The sequence below is a fragment of the Borostomias antarcticus genome (assembly GCF_949987555.1).
Source record: "Borostomias antarcticus genome assembly, chromosome: 10".
In the NCBI taxonomy this organism is placed as follows: domain Eukaryota; kingdom Metazoa; phylum Chordata; class Actinopteri; order Stomiiformes; family Stomiidae; genus Borostomias; species Borostomias antarcticus.
In genome coordinates this window covers 17,807,821-17,825,100 of record NC_140243.1, presented here as the reverse complement: position 1 = coordinate 17,825,100, position 17,280 = coordinate 17,807,821, and the positions used below count along the sequence as shown (strand labels likewise).

At 47.3% G+C, this 17,280-nt stretch overlaps 1 protein-coding gene across 1 annotated transcript in view; it reads right to left on the bottom strand.

The window, feature by feature from the left end:
* Positions 1 to 14,408, bottom strand: part of fhl3a (four and a half LIM domains 3a) — a gene marked incomplete at both ends in the record, with an annotated part of 32,193 nt that extends 17,785 nt beyond the window's left edge. Inside the window, one exon of the mRNA XM_084444113.1 lies at positions 14,336 to 14,408. Within this exon, the coding sequence (XP_084300239.1) occupies positions 14,336 to 14,408 (73 nt within the window). The remainder of the gene's footprint in view (positions 1 to 14,335) is intronic.
* Positions 14,409 to 17,280: the final 2,872 nt, after the last annotated feature.

Below are 17,280 nucleotides of genomic sequence, written 5' to 3'. Positions count from 1 at the left end.
GCTATGGAAATACATAATTATGTGTAAAGAAACAAAATCAGTGTATTTGCATTTCGTCCCATTGTTCACCGTCCTCAAATGTTGTTTCCTATCTCTGTTTTTTTCAGGCTGTGGATGATTTCTGGTGTACCAGGCTTGAGTTGACGACTTGGTAGAGTATCTGGTGGAGTGGGGAAACCAGACCCCTCTGGCCCTAACTAACCCCTCTGGCCCTATCTAACCCCTCTGGTCCTAACTAACCCCTCTGGCCCTAACTAACCCCTCTGGCCCTAACTAACCCCTCTGGCCCTAACTAACCCCTCTGGTCCTAACTAACCCCTCTGGCCCTAACTAACCCCTCTGGCCCTAACTAACCTCTCTGACGTGTTGTTAAAAACAAATTATTTTAGTTTTACTACAATAATGGCTGATTGAAAATACAAGTTTGGTCATATAAAACATAGAGGGGCGAATTCACTAAAGGATTGCGCAGCTTTTCCTGACGCAAAGCCTGTGCAAATAAGTCAAAAATGATGTTTGCTATTCACAAAGCCCTCGCAAAGGGTGAAATACGGTGTTAACTGCGTTGCGTTCGTCATTGCGTTTCTCTGCGCCGGTGTTATTAGCTCATATTTAAATTAGGTAATATGGGTGGAGAATGTTCCCCTTTCTATGCAAATGAACATTATTGCAAAACCCGCCCAATTCACAAAGATCGGCGCAAATTGCCTCACGCAGTTAAAGTGAAATTATTTGCGTTTTCAGAGACGTGGTGGTATTTAAGCGCAAGGGGTGTCATGGCCAGCCTTTCCATTGATCATGGCAGCAGTGATTGTTGCGAGGCGAATTCGGAATCGCAATGCCAGGCATGTTGTTCGTGAGAGAATATTTAGAAGAAGGTCACTTTTTGATTTAACACTAGAACCACCGCGGTAGCTGTTTGGACACCAGAGCGCGCAGCTCTTCAGCCAACTGGAGGATGAAGTCGCGTCTGGGGAGGCTCAGTTGACTATGCGTCTCTCCACCCGTCCCCAGCGAGTCCAAGCTCCCCCAATGAATAATTCGATTAATACATCACTAATATAATGTTCAACAATCAGTAATGTAAACACATTTCTGGCAACAATGGGACTCGATCCGGGACTCTTGGATTCAACTTTACTGTCATATAAATGTGACAGGTAGGGCACTAGCCTCTCCTAACTAGGGCTCCCTGTGGGTCCTAGCACCCTAGCCGTCATATAAATATATATAGAAATAGAAGTAAACTTTTAAAAATAATTTATGATATACGTCAACATTTAAAAACTTTGGTGACGGAGGATGAGGCCATAAAAATCCCATTTCCCCTTTTCTTCTCCTCCCTTCTCTCTGAGCAGCTCCTTTCTAGTTAACCTTGCGAGAGACAGCGACAGAGAGACAAGGAGAGACCAAAAAAAAACATTATGCATGTCTGAAAAAGGCTATAGGGAGCCTGCCAAGTGGGAAAGGACTGGATGAATCACTGTTAGAAGTTATTTCCAGTATATATATGCAGATTTCAGTCTGTTAGAAGTTATTTCCAGTATATATATGCAGATTTCAGTCTGTTAGAAGTTATTTTCAGTATATATATGCAGATTTCAGTCTGTTAGAAGTTATTTCCAGTATATATATGCAGATTTCAGTCTGTTAGAAGTTATTTCCAGTATATATACGCAGATTTCAGTCTGTTAGAAGTTATTTCCAGTATATATACGCAGATTTCAGTCTGTTAGAAGTTATTTCCAGTATATATATGCAGATTTCAGTCTGTTAGAAGTTATTTCCAGTATATATACGCAGATTTCAATCTGTTAGAAGTTATTTCCAGTATATATACGCAGATTTCAGTCTGTTAGAAGTTATTTCCAGTATATATACGCAGATTTCAGTCTGTTAGAAGTTATTTCCAGTATATATACGCAGATTTCAATCTGTTAGAAGTTATTTCCAGTATATATACGCAGATTTCAGTCTGTTAGAAGTTATTTCCAGTATATATACGCAGGTTTCAAATTTCCCTTCTCAGGCACATCTCCCTGGCAACGTGTAAACAGTGCCCTCGTTCCCCGGCACCATAAAACATTTGGCGCTGACATGTACCTCTCTGGCTCCATCCCTCCCCCTCGGGTTCAAGGAGGGCCCATCTCAGTGATCACGAGGGGATGTTGTGACAATGACAGATATGTTGACAGAGTCACTCTTCCAATATGCTACACCCAGAAGAGGGGGTGGTGGGCTGTCAAGACATTCAAACGTGAACTTGGGATCAATATGTCATCCTAAATGATGACGCAAATGATCCTAGGCTGACTATTTCCCAACGAGGAAGGGGTAATTGCAGGCTGCTTTGCCTCAGTGTCAGTGGTGAGATTCAGCTGGAAGTCGGGCTGTTACTGCCCAGAATAAAACTCATGCTCTACTTTTTGGGAAAGTGAGCGAACCACAAAGCACTGGGTCAATTGGATGTCTGCAAGTTACAGTAACAGTCAAACATATTAACCACACTGTAAACCTCCTCACTGTACATGACCAGGGAGTAAAAAACGTCTGGTGTGATAATGTGATTATACAAACAACATTTCTATGTAGAGACAAGTCACATTTTCCTGAGTTGACCAGGTTCTCATATGTCTCAGATTGCTATTTTCCAGTCATAAAAACCTAATGACCATTTCCTTGGTTGGTGTTGGTTGTCGGGCCAAATGAAGGGTTAATTTCCTGCTGGATGTTGACCCCAATGACCAGAATGGGGATGACAACAATGTGGGGGAGTCAGTCAGAGTGAACACTGTGAGCTTCTTCCTGTTCGCCCCAAGCAGAGATATCTCTGGGATGTCTCACAGACTGCACACACACACACACACACACACACACACGCACACACACGCACACACACACACACACACACGCATGCACAGAAAAGGACACAAGGAGAAACAGACACATGCAATGTAAACATGCTTACACAGACATGCAAGTACCCACAGACACAGAGAATTCCACACACACACACACACACACACACACACACACGCGCGCACACACACGCACACACACGCATGCACGCACAGAAAAGGACACAAGGAGAAACAGACACATGCAATGTAAACATGCTTACACAGACATGCAAGTACCCACAGACACAGAGAATTCCACACACACACACACACACACACGCACACACACGCGCACACACACACACACGCGCACACACACACACACACACACACACGCACACATGCACACGCACACGCACACACACACACACATACAGGCGTGCAAACACATACACACGTGACTGCATACACACCGTAAAGCCGAAACTGAAGAAAGACAGGGGGCTCAAAGACATGAAAATAAACATGACGGCAGCAAGGCCAGCCTGGGGGACAATGGGTGACTTGTGCAGGAAGAGCAGACATGGTGAGCAGCTGCATACACACACACACGCACGCACACACACGCACACGCGCGCACGCACACACGCGCACACACACACAAACATACACACACGCACGCACGCACACAAGCACACACACACACACACACACACACACACACACACACACACACACACACACACACACACACACATACGCAAAACAGCAGTTTGTTTAAGTCCCTTTGTGGGGACTTCCCATTGAGTGTAATTACTGCTCATATTTACAATCCCCCGGTCGCTACCCTCATAAATGAACCTGATAACATCAAACTATTTAATTTATTTAGGAAATTACTTTCAAACAAAGTGGTCGGATCCAATTAAGGACACTGAGTGCATGGTGAGTCCAAACAGAATAGGAATCAGGACCTAACAAGAGCCAAGTCTGCACTGCCTGGTCACAGTGCTTCTGCTAGATTTGGAAATGTCAAATGTGTCGGGGATATAATTCAGTACTCAAGGCCCCTGCAGCATAATTAATACATAAATGGACTTACAGTATATACTGTATATAACAAATCACAAAAACACTCACATAATGCACACAGATGTACAAATGAGTGCCCCCCCCACACACACACACACACTCACACTCACTCACACACACACACACACACACACACACACACGCACACACACTCACACACACACACACACACACTGTACCACACACTTAGAAATGGGATCTCAAGAATTCAGTATTATGGAGAGAATGAGGAAAGCTCTCTTCTTGTGCCGGAACGTTGTTCTCTCCTGACCTGGTTTTTACGATCCCCTATGGAGCCGTCAAAGAGGGACCACGACCCTCATTCTCTTTCTCTCCCTCCCTCATCCCCTTCTCTCCTTCTCTTTGACCTTCATATTGGATACTGGAGCGAGAGAGAGAGAGAGAGTCACGTGTCTATTGGAAGCCTGGCTGCTTGTTTCCTTGTTAGACGAAGGCCAAACGCATGCTGATTAATGGCCGCAGAACCAGGAAGTGCATATATGAGCGGTGCTACAGCGGAGGTCGGTGACCCGCGGGTCGGTTCTTTCCCCCTCCGCGCCGCGGGGAGAACAGGCCGGCCTCGCGACGCAGAGGGCCGGCCGCGCGGCTGGAATGAGCTCACTTCAAAGGTGTCCATAAATCAAGCTGCCATGGGGAGGACCCCCGCCCCCCCCCGGTACGCCCCTCCCCCAACCCCTCCACCCCCCTCTCCCCTCCCCCAACCCCTCCATCCCTCCTTCCCTGTCGTCCTTCAGCCTAAGGCTGCATTTACGGCGGTGGAGGTGAGACAGTTCTGCGCCCGACAGCTGATAGTTTTCCATTCGGTTACCGGGTTCAGTTCTGACCCTCACTTTGGACCCGGTCGCACATTCTTTCTTGTCACTCTACATGTTTCTTCCATAACAGTGGAGAGATGGTTCTGATCGTCTGGTCCCGACATGGAACGGCCCACTCCAGTGTCGAAGAAATGTAGAAGGGCTGCTTAAAATAAATACAGACTGAACCATTGGGATAAGGAAACCATGATTACCATTGTCATTTCAAAGAATACACACTCCCCGAAGTGAATGGGGAAATCCCATTGGATTTACCTATGGCAATGAATATTATCGTGTGGGAGAGCGGCGAGTTCAGAAATCTGATTGGGAGTTTTTCGACTTTGCCGGAGGAGCACTGCAATCCGTCAGGCCCTTATCTCTCCCTGTCACGCGCGATCTCTTTATCAAGCGGCCATGCAAAACACAATTCATCTTCTCCACCTAATTCATTACAAGTGATAAAATGCAAAGTCCCCGGTCCAGCTGTTAAATACGGAGAAACGTAAGCACAGGTGCCTTGGCGGACGCAGATAGCGGAGTTGAATTATGTAGCTCCCCGAACCGACATGTCTATCTCTCTCAATCGATCAGCCACAGTCCTCCTCCGCCCCCCCCCACCCCCACCTTCGACCCCAGGCCTATATTGGACCTATATTGGACTCCTCAACAGGGCATATAGGAATGACCTAAAGATGTGCGTTTGTGAGGATTAGAAGCCCCAGATCCAGCGTGTGAGTGGGGATGAGTCTACGCGCAGAGAGAGACCAGGAGAGAGACGCGCAGACTGGAACAGACATCGCACAGTCAGAGGTTCTAGTAGGGCTCTCCGCGAAACGCTCCATCACTCACAGAAAAGCTGTCACACGAACGCGCACGTGAACACGGTCCTGACCAGCGGACTGCAGGGCACCTCAGCGTCACGCTGGGAGAGCCCGAGACACACCCCGCACAGATTCTAGTACAAAGTCTTACCTGGAATACAAAAGATATGTGGCACAGACACCCGCATAAGATCTCGCACACACACACACGCACACACACACATACACGCACACACACACACACACACACACACACAGTCGCGCACAAATATACAGTCTTGCGCGCAAAAGGGCACGCTTTCGCGCACGCGACAAACACGCAGTGTAAGCGTCGCGCCGAACTGCGCCCACGTCCAGAAGACATGACCGCAACGCGGCGTGGCCGGAGACCGCCGTCGGCCGTACGTCGGACGGCACCTTTTCATCCGGCGCCGCCGTTTTCCTGCTTTTTCAGCGATCGTGAAACCCAAAACACTTTTCGTTTACCAGCTCCGCGAAAGAGGGCGAAGGGGCGAGGCATGGATGAGGGATGAAGGATGAGGGCAGTTGGGGGGGGGGGGGGGGGGCGGAATACTTCTGGGGTGAAGTCATGGTGTTAGTGTCACTGGCTCTACGCTGCGCTTTCCTAACCGTCTGGCCCCCATTCCTCTCATTGAGTTAATTTCCATTGCCTCGCGCTTGTGCGGTTGTGTTTGATGCTGGATGCCTAGGTCCCTTAAAGCACGGAGTCAATTGCTAACGTATGGCACAATCTCACAACAAGAAGGAGACAAACAAGTAATAATGTTTGCCAGACTCGGGAGGAAAAGGCTGGATGTGTAGAAAATGTTTGGTGTTGAGTTCGGTGGAGAGGGGAAATCAGAGGTGGCTTCTCCTGCCCCCCAGGTCACAGAGAGACAGAGGAGCCATGTGCTTCTACTACTGTTAACCCCCCAGCCAACAGAGATGCATTATGGGAACATTAGCCTGTTTCAACCACACAACAAAGGCCGAACAGTGACAGCGCTCCAGGAATACCACATCCCGAATGTTAAGTACCAGAATGGAACGCAGCTGGTGTTTTCAAGGTTTCACTCACAACCAAGGGTCCTTTAAACCTTTGTGGTCAGCAGGGTCAGAGTGATGGGATCAGGGGCGGCGGGGTCAAGGTTGAGGCTCCCCCGGCCATAAAGAAGCAGTCGTTTGAGGTTTTGAAGGGATGATGTCATCCTCCTTTATATGTGAACATGTCACTCACAGAAGAAGAGAGAATGTTTAGACTGATCTGTCTCTTAGGAGTTGCGAAAAGTCAAAGATTGCCAACGGAAGAAGCACTGATCAAAACCAAAGACGCCTGGAAGTACAAGAGCAATGTGCTAAACAACAGCGGAAGCAACAACAACAACACAACAACACGGCCCTCTCGCATCCGGCGCCTGGGAGACATCTGTCCTGGTGAATATGCTGGATGTCAACACTCTGATCCCTCCTCTGGGTTGAGTTACGTTCATTCACTGCAGACATCCTGGGCTCAAATATTGGGTAAGACAAGCTCAGTTCAAACAAAGAACTTCAAAACGCAAAGGCACGGGTCGCCAGCCCCCACCCCCCCCACCCCCCCTCTCTGGCTTTGCATGTGTAAAGTGGGTGGAATTCTTCCAGCCCAGCGCCCGAACCAGAGGCGATAGTCAAAAGCGCTGGTATGCAGAGAGAGAGAGAGAGAGAGAGAGAGAGAGAGAGAGAGAGAGAGAGACGTACACAGTAGTGACTTGCGTTGGTCTCTGTGACGGCTCGCTGACAGATGCGCCTACAGGCACTAACGGTGCGCTCAGGCCACACCTCTCTCCATCTCCTCCTCCCTCCAGTCCCCCCCCCCCCTCCTCGTCTCCTCCACCGATAGAAGGAGCCAGAAAAATCCTCCCTGGCTTCCTATCGTCCCGGCCGCCTGCTGTAAATCACCTCCATCTTCCCCGCGACGAGCGGAGCGGGCGTCCTTTTATAGCCAAGCCAAGGGCACTTTCTCCCATTTATGGCTCCTCAAACGCGGGAGGAGGAGTGGCCAGGGTCCCCTCGGAGGTGAGAGACCCCAGGAGGACGAGGGAGGTGACAACAACATTCTCTTCATCCAACCCCCCCCCCACCCCATCCTCCTCGCTATGGCTTCACAGAACGCCCCCGCTCCGATTCGACCTGCCCCGCCGTGCCAGCGGTCGCCTGGGCACTGCCAAGCCGCGGCTCTGTTGTGTATACACACGCGGGGTGGACCGCCTGTCATATACACCGAGATTGATGGTCCGGAGAGTGACACTCACTCTCCACACCTCCGCGGATGATACAAGAGTCTGGCCTGTCTCAGCCTGCCTGCTCCCTCTCCTCAACCAGGCCCCAGCGAGGAGGGAGGGAGAGGGAGAGAGTTAAGGAGGGGAGAGAGAGCAGGAGAAGGGAGTGGAGGGGGAGGATTGGAGGTAGGGAGAGATAGAGAGGGAGAGGGAGAGAGAGAGAGGGGGAGAGAGAGAGAGAGAAAGAGAGAGAGGGTAAGGAGTGGAGAGAGAGCAGGAGAGGGGAGTGGAGGGGGAGGATTGGAGGTAGGGAGAGAGGGAGAGAGAGAGGGAGAGAAAGAGAGAGAGTTAAGGAGTGGAGAGAGAGTGGGAGAGTGGAGTGGAGGGGGAGGATTGGAGGTAGGGAGAGAGAGAGAGAGAGAGCGGGAGAGGGGAGTGGAGGGGGAGGATTGGAGGTAGGGAGAGATGGAGAGAGAGAGAGAGGGAGAGAAAGAGAGAGAGTTAAGGAGTGGAGAGAGAGTGGGAGTGGAGGGGGAGGATTGGAGGTAGGGAGAGAGAGAGAGAGTTAAGGAGTGGAGAGAGAGTGGGAGAGGGGAGTGGAGGGGGAGGATTGGAGGTAGGGAGAGAGGGGAGTGGAGGATTGGAGGTAGGGAGAGAGAGAGACATGACTGTCAGTGATTCGCTGATAAGGAGTCACATTCTTGATCGCTCACCAGTTTCATCATGCGTAGCCGGGATTTGCCAGTGTTTACTCAAAGAGGGGAGAGCTCTCACTCACAGCTGTGCTCCAAATAAACACCCTTATAAATTCAACCGAGAAGAGAAGAATACACATATCTAATCAGAACAGCTTTTAACACATTCCTCCCAACGTGTCCTGTAGGGTCGGATGGGGTAAGTCAATTCACAGCAGGGGCCAGAGAGGATGGACACACACACACACACACGCACACACACGCGTACACACGCGTACACACACACACACACACACACACACACACACACACACACACACACACACACACACACACACACACACACAGACAGTACCTTTCAGCCTCCTGAGGTAAGCTGGTGAGCTGAGGGTTGTTATAGCAGCTAATCAAAAAAGCCCTTGGAAATAATCAACCAACATAGACAGCACACACACACACACACACACACACACACACACACACATTCCACTGATTACTCCTCATCTGCCATGACGTCACAGTCATTTTGCTTCATTCTTTGCAGATGTGGAAGCCAAGCTCATTAAGTGTTGGGGAGTAATCAGCCCTAATACCTCTGTCTCCTCAACGCTTAGCTCAGTCGGCCTGTGTTCAGTCGAGGTGGGCAGCCTTATAAAGACACAGCCACCGCAGAAGTGCTGGTACTGGCGCTGATGGCATCATGGAACAAACAACACGTGGCCAAATTGCTCCTTAAAACGTAAGTGTTATGACAAGTCCCGTTAGCATGTTGTCGTGGACAGCTGCCTCTGCCCACGCTCTCTGAGAGCCAAAGTGTTCTGAGGGTGCCAGCCTGGTCCAGGGTCTCGGTGGAAGCCTGTTCTCTATCACACAGTGTTGGGGACTGCACACCACATGGCCTCAGAGTAATGACCAATTAAGCCGACTGGCCTTTTGTTCAGAAACCAAAAAAGGGCAAGGAGAAGGCTACACCACTCCCACCAAACAACCGTCCATTCTGTGTCCTAAACAGAGCGGAGGTGTAAATCTAAAGGGAGAATGAAAGACAGGACTGGTAGACAACAGAATACTCACTGGTTATTACTGGTTATAACTCACGCCAGTGGGGGGCAGCAAGCGTGTCCCACAGATGTGGTTTTGGAGGCCACCTTTGTTGAGTGCACAATACAGAAAATCTGTTCTGCTCATCTGATCACAGAAGGGCATGAGCACGTCTTCCTGGCTACAGTGGCTCAAAGGGTCCAAACCTCTGACCTTAAGATGACACTGGGAACATCTCCAGGGATGGGCTCAATAAGGTCACGCGCTCTTAATCCAAGATATGGTGCTACGATTCGTTATGAAAAGTAGGACAAGGGCCTTTGTATGTGACTGTAAGTGTTGTGGAAGGGTGCAATTACACACCCCTCACTGTAGAAATTTGCCTTGGCCAACATTCTTTCCCCCAAGTGCCTCTGTTAACCGTATAGGCTATCCTATGATTTAGCCATTAGCCACATCCCAACATTATCATTACTGTACATATGAATTCATAATACACATCACATTACCATTTGTATTAAAACACTGCAATTTGTTCTTAAACTAAAACAGTTTCTGCCTCCACTCGGCACTATGCGATGTGACATGTTAGGTCAGTTTTGGAGGCTTGTTTAGCTGACAAAATATTCCGAGCAATCATTTTTGCTAATAGATTCCATTTGCTCAACATGTTTAGATGTAGCCTTCCGTTGACCTGACATGTTCTTTTGGAGGTGCCAGCGTTCTGGGTAGATTCTATTGGTAGTGCGTGTGGGAGACGCGGATAATTGTAAACGATTCTGAGGGAAGGCACCTTCAAAGATAGGCCTGACAGTACAACTTTAGCCTGGGAGGTTCAATGGTGTGACTAGTCAACATTAGCTTTACAGCTACAGAAGTTCTGGAGCGTATACAGTTCTGGAGCCAGGCTTGGCTAGCTGTAGGTTTTCCATTAAAATGAATAATGCTGGTCTAACAGGGTAGGGTTAGTCACCAGAGTTGGTAGGCACTTAGCGTTTGCATTGCAACATCTCCTGCCTTTCCTCCTCCTCCCCCTCCCCCCCCCCCTCCTCCTCCTCCACCTCCTCTTGCTGTAAGCCAAGATGCAGAGTCATGGCTGACTCACACAGCAGGCAACATCCTCAGTACGGTACATGACTGTGGCGGATGACGAGGAGGTGAATAGACAGGAACCACAGGGCAACACCTGTTTCATCATGAGAACTGGCACAGTAACAGTATCAAAACATGCCGATAAAAGACTCAAGAGAAATATGTTTTTATAAGTACAGGGCTGATATGCATTTCAAACCTGGGGTGGGGGTGGATGCGGGAGGGGTGCGGGGCAATAATGTCATTTACATACAGTAGAGAGAAAGGATATGAGGAAAAATAATTATGCTTATTGTATGTATGCATGCAATTATGGAGTATAACACCTTTAACAAGTGCTAAGTATCACCTATAATTGCATACCTTGTACAAGGGAATTGCCCAATCATACATTTCCTTTTAGGAAGCTTGAAAAATGACTGTAATGTCGCCCAAAAAAAAATCAGAATATCTGTGCAAACATAACAAGGCACCCGTAAAGAACAGGATGAAAGAGCTGGGAGAGAGAGGGGGTGAGAGAGGAAGAGAGAGAGAGAGAGAGAGAGAGAGAGGTAGGGAGAGGTAGAGAGAGAGAGAGAGAGAGAGAGAGAGAGACCTTCTTGTGTGACAGCAGACAGAGGAGCACGCCACGGGACGCTAGGGGATCAGGTTTCAACCGTTTATCAACAAAGCAACCGCCAGGAGCAGGAAGCCGCGTGCTCCTCACAATAACAACAATGCACCTGGCCCCCCGGCGCCGGAAACACCGGGTCACTTCCCCCCATTCAGGACCCCAGGACACGGTCCGACCGCCAGCCACGCGCCCACACGGCTTCTTGAAGGCGCCCCACTTACGGCAGGCAGGACAGATGGAGGGGAAACGGGGGTTGGGGGTTTGAGGATGTACATCCGAAACCTGGCTTTGGAAGCAACGCTTGTTCCTTTAGAAGGAGCAACTGTGCATTGTACTCCACAGCCTTTGATGCTCTGAGAACGTTACACTGGTGTGCTGCTTCTTGTGATTTCGGTCCGGCATCAATGCTGCTTCTTTTGAGTGTGCGAGTATTAGGGCTGGGTATCGCTTCGAATTTCAAGAATCGATTCGATTCCGATTCACAAGGTTCAGAATCCATTATCACGATTCAATTCAATATCGATTCGGTTAGTGTTACTAAAACATGTTTTTTTTTTAGCTGTAACCTTAATTACATGACTGCCAAGATATGCAACACATCAACAGGCCTACTACGGCTGGGTATCGATACTGATTTCCAAAAATGAATGAATGAATGAATCATTGAATGAATTAATGAACTATTCATTCCTTCATTTATTCATTCATTCATTAAATAAAAGATCGATTTTGGGATTCATGAATCGATTCTGAATCATTTGATTCAGAATCGATTCAGAATCGATTAATCGTTTTTTTAAACCCAGCCCTAGCGAGTATTGAGGTAAACCCTTCAGAGAGCGACAGAGAACAGAGTCTGTCAGACGGATAGAACTTGGCTAGCGCCCTAAAAAAACAACAACTGAGTAGCAGAAAGACCCTTCATTTAGCATTTCCTTCCTAACCACCTGCAAACACCTGACAGCAGGTTCTCCATCATCAATGGCCCGGGTTCAGAAGATGGCAACCCCACACTCGCACACAACCAGCACAGCCCATTACCGTAGTATAAACCCCTGGCAGAGGCCCAGCCCCCAGTCAGGGGCAAACCTTCAGAAAACACAGACACCTCAGAAGAATGTGATAGTGGTCAAAGCCGGCTGGAGTGGTGCCACTTCAACGCCACAGAAAATGGCAGCGAAGGGGGGACAAAGCAAACAAAAGCATTATAAACCCCATAAGATCTGTCAAGCCACGGATTCCAGACACTAAATATTACATCAAGACTGGCAGCTTTGGGCTTTCGTGGCTCTCGTTTGCTCATTACTGTGAAAAGCAGTCGGTGTAAAAATAACAGAGTATTCCTGTTGGCTCAGCAGGGCGCTCCGGCGCTGCTCCGGCGCTGCTCCTCACAGAAGGAGGTTCTGTTGTGACGGGCAGAGAGCAGACGTCTGTTGTTTTGAAGAGTTGCGTTTGCAACTCAGTCCATATTGCGCTTCAGCTGTGACTTATGGGACGGCATCTGACAGAATGGCGCCTGACCAAACGAGCTTCAGATGCAGTGAAACGGTTTCAATAAGATTCAAACTTGAAGTAAGTACCTGTTGAATCTGACATTCTTCCACAGCTACATAGGCAAGCTAATGCATCTCTTTTCAAGCCTCTGGCAGTTGGTCGGGGCCTCTGACACCTCGATGTGAGAGAGGTTAAGCCAGGCCAACCTGGCCGTTTCAGATATGAGTTACAGGCATTCTGTCCCTGTTTAACATAGATAGCATCAGGTGAGTCAACAACAGTCTCAAGCCGAGACCAGTTAACCACTTTTATCTAGCGTTCATACATGTCTCATTCTGCTGGCCGCCACACAGGCACACCCATGCCAAACAGTCACATGCCCACATCCTATTTCCTCTGGCAGTGAACAGCTTGGACTGATGGGCTTTGATCTGTGATGCCATGACAGTCCACTCAGCTACCTGCCTCCGTGCCAGGATGCTCTGGGCCAATGGACGGGCTAATCCTAATCCTCTTGGCTTTATAGGACACAGAATGCAAATTGTCTACTTCATGGTAGAGTCTACCGTCATAAGATGTTGTTGTATGCACAGTGTTAAACACTGGGTAACTGAAATTTGCATTGGATATTGCAAAATAATACAAACTTTGAATAAACAAGGGGTATTTGATGAGGATGTCAACAGGGCTGGGAGCCACCAGACCTCCTCACTCTTGAGACAGGAAGTTGTCTATCTTTCTCTGCGCTGGTTCTTCTCTCCTGGCGCCCTCTATCGCCTTCCCCAGAGCTGGGAGTCTTACTGAAGTGTGAAGTGTAGAGCATTTTCATATTTTCCCTTAAAATAGTTAGAGCGAGTTGGGGGGGGGGGCAGTTAAGCCTGGCAAGAACAGGGGAGGCCTTTCCAATTCGTTTTATAGTTCTGCACCCTACAATCAATGTGGTTAAAGCACAACAGCTATCGAATGCATACTGAAGCACAGTGTTATGAAACAATAACAAAAGACAAGGAGAGTTTAAAAAACAATGTTAATATTGCATTTCAGTGACTTATACCTAGGCTAAACGTAAAAATAAGTGAACACGTCGTATGGGATCATCTAATCAGTCACACACGTTGGATAACTTTGACAACCTGCCTTGACTAATAGCTCTATCATGAATACTTGTTGCTTTGCCATACAGAAAAACAATTGTGGCAATGTCACTGACTGTTCTGTTTAGTCGTTTTAGTATCATATTTCATAAAGCTATGTGAGCTGTATGATTTCAAAGTTCCGAGCACATTGCGTTAATGGATTATTGTATCATTCATTTATTTACACTATGGACTCCATCAAATACCTCCATTTTCCTTTAATTTTCCCTGAATTTGAAAAGTCAAATAAACCTGTAAATGTCAATCACAATTCTGGCTTTAAAATGCTGTTTTCACCAAACAACAAGGGATAGCCTACTTTTAAGAGGCTTTTTAATAGTGTTAATTGTAAATAGAGAAAGTCGAAAGTGTCAAAGTGGATCCGATATGTTACATGTTGTCCTGAATGAACTAACGATAGAAAGGTGCGCTTACCCGAAGTTATATCTGCAGTTGAATGTACCTGACAATCGAAGCCCGTCACCTCTCGTTCTCTGTCAGTCGACATTCAAATGATGATGATTGCAGCCGGGTCTGCACGTCGCTACTCCAATAGTAGATGCACGTCACCTACTGTACAACTTTAGTGTTCCGATTCAGTGTGCCCAAGCTTCAGTGACGAAGAGCGATACAGTCTACCGGCTACTTTTGTCCTGTCTGCTGAGGAAGTTAGTGGTGAGTCACAAGATCCCGCCCCAATATTCAGAGGAGAAAAAAAAACTCCCACAAACTTCAAACGGGTGTGCTATAGGCTAGATGAGAGCAGGAATGAGAGCTGGAGAATTCTGTATTTTCTTATTATCAAAGTCACATCTTGAGACTTTCTAAAGCTGAAATTAACTTACCAATTCATTGTGGATACCTGCTGTACAATGACTTGAAAGGCTACAAAGACAATACAATATTCAGTAGATTTTGCCAACAGTATTGTTAGACCTATGTGCTCTATGTGTAGTCATTTTGCTGATACAATAAGGGTGCCTACCACTACAAAGCAGTGCCACACTCGAGAATCAATGTTGTGACATAATTTAATTACTATGGGCAGGGTTACAAGTTTCCATTTTTCTTCTGCATATTATCTTGCCACCTTTCAAAGCATGCTTGCCCTGCCGAGTTATACTGTAGCCTTGCCAAGTCTCACTAGGATCTTGAATGCTCCCTCTTCTCATGCCTCTCATCTTGACAGTGAATCAGCATTAGGGACAAATCTCCATGTGAGAATCAACAACTGTTGTTTGTCCTCAAGGTAATATCACACAGCTACTGAGAGATAATAACTATTGATCTAGCTGTGTTGATACAATCCCCATCCCACACGATAGCATTGTTCTAGAGAGGTGTGTTTTGATCATGACATCTTTCTTCCATGAGTAGCTACACACACACACACACTCTGATGCCAGGTTCAACATTCATGCTTGTGCTCTCAGTCCAAACTGCTGACAGCATGTTGTACTTCATTTTACCAAAGCCTCTGTCAAGGAAAAGATGGACATGCTAAGGCAAAAAGTTTATAATAAGCTTTTACTGCAATATGGAATAGTTTTGAGTAGCCTACTACATGGGTCTCACAAGGAGCTTGTGGAAGGAAAAGGTTTAGAGTGCTGTCTCGGAAGCATGGAAGCATAGATGAAGAGAAAAAAAAACTGTAGTTGTCAACAATAGTTTGATAAAACATTGTCATTTAGACACAGTTCTTGCCAAGAGTGGATGTTTTGGATTGGATAACTTTTAGTGCAGTAGCATTCATATCTACCAGTAAAGACTTGTTATTGTCTTAAACTTTCCCTCAAACTTTGCCTTATGTCACTGTCTTAAACTTCAAGTATATTTTGAGCGGGCGCTTGTAAATTCTAATTTTACACACAGAGGCTAGGCCCATCAGGCCCAGCAAAACAAACCAGAGGATAGAGACCTCTGTGCATTATGAGAGCAGTGACCTTGACAGGTCTCTTCCTATAGGCCCACACGCTTAACCCCGATGCAGAGAATCTCTCTGTCTGCTTGGAAAACAGACCAAACAAGGGGGTAATTAAAGGTTAATTGGCAGCGAGCTTGATCAGAGATTTCCTAATGATAATTCTGTACTGGGACAATGTTGTGCGGACATGATGACCATAAGAAAGTAGTTGTCATGTGGAGATACTTTCTCCCCACTTGATCAGTTAAATCAATTTCATTCAGGACTGAACTTAGAAGAGGATGTGAGACACTACAACAGTCATTTTGTGGCAAATACAAATGACTTTGCATATAGTCTCTTAGGCACACGTCTCTTTTCATTCGCTGCAGTTCTGTTTTCACATCTGCTGAAGAGAGCTAGTTATAATGGACATCCGTGAATGAGGTGGCTGTCCATACAGATGTATTTTTGAAAATATGTAAGTGGTAGCTTGCGATGTCTAAAAATACAAGGCGGGATACTCACTGAGCTACCGGGGGAAAGGCGAGGGGAGACCTTGCCCTTGTCTAAACCCCCTCCTCCCAGCCAACACCGCCTCACCTCTGTGGGTGTCCTTAATAAAACAGGTAATCCTGTAATATACGCCACAAACTCAAGCTGGGAAAATGAGCTCCAGACATACAGTTAATTGCAGATGCTTTACGCTTCCCAGGAATTTTGTGGTGAAGGAGTGAGGTGGGAGTCTGGTCCGGAGGAGCGCTCTTGGCTGCCTGGTTCTCGCGGGGTCAGGGGGAGAGATGGGGGATCTACAAGATCTACAAGATCTAGAATACAGCATTATAGCGTTAGGGATTGTTGTAATGCCATAATTGTACTTACATTGTTATAAGTAAGTTAAGTAAGCCTTTTGAGAACCAATGTTTCTCGGGCCTAGTGGCCCATAGGGCAGGAGCCCATCTCCTGTTTCTGTAGCGTGAGGCAGCTTGATGTACAAGAACACTCGCTGGACATGATGCTAGTATGTTGCATTGTTATAATTAACCTTTATTTATACAGCTAAGTCAATTAAGGACAGTTTCTTGTACAGTGGTGGCCTTTAGTTGACCATTGATTGCATCCTGACCCCACTGAGTCACATGACCATTGAAACCCACCCTGTCTTACCAATTTGGGGGATGGATGGAGTTGGAAAAGATGAGAGGATGAGACTCCAGACAAAAACGTTTGACCCGGTTTGCCTGCTGCATATAGAAATCCCGAGCCACGGTCAGGAGTCACATGCCATCGTCCTGAGCAAAGCCTCTGTCCTGCAGTATTAGGTCACCCGTGTTATTTTAGCAGGGCCATATTAAAAAATCAAACAGCCATAGATCTGCAGCACCAGGGCATTTCTCCATCCCCTGACCCCCGATGAACCCTCCACCTCCCCCTATTCAGTCCTCCAACTCACCGGCATCTACTGGTTATGACTCAC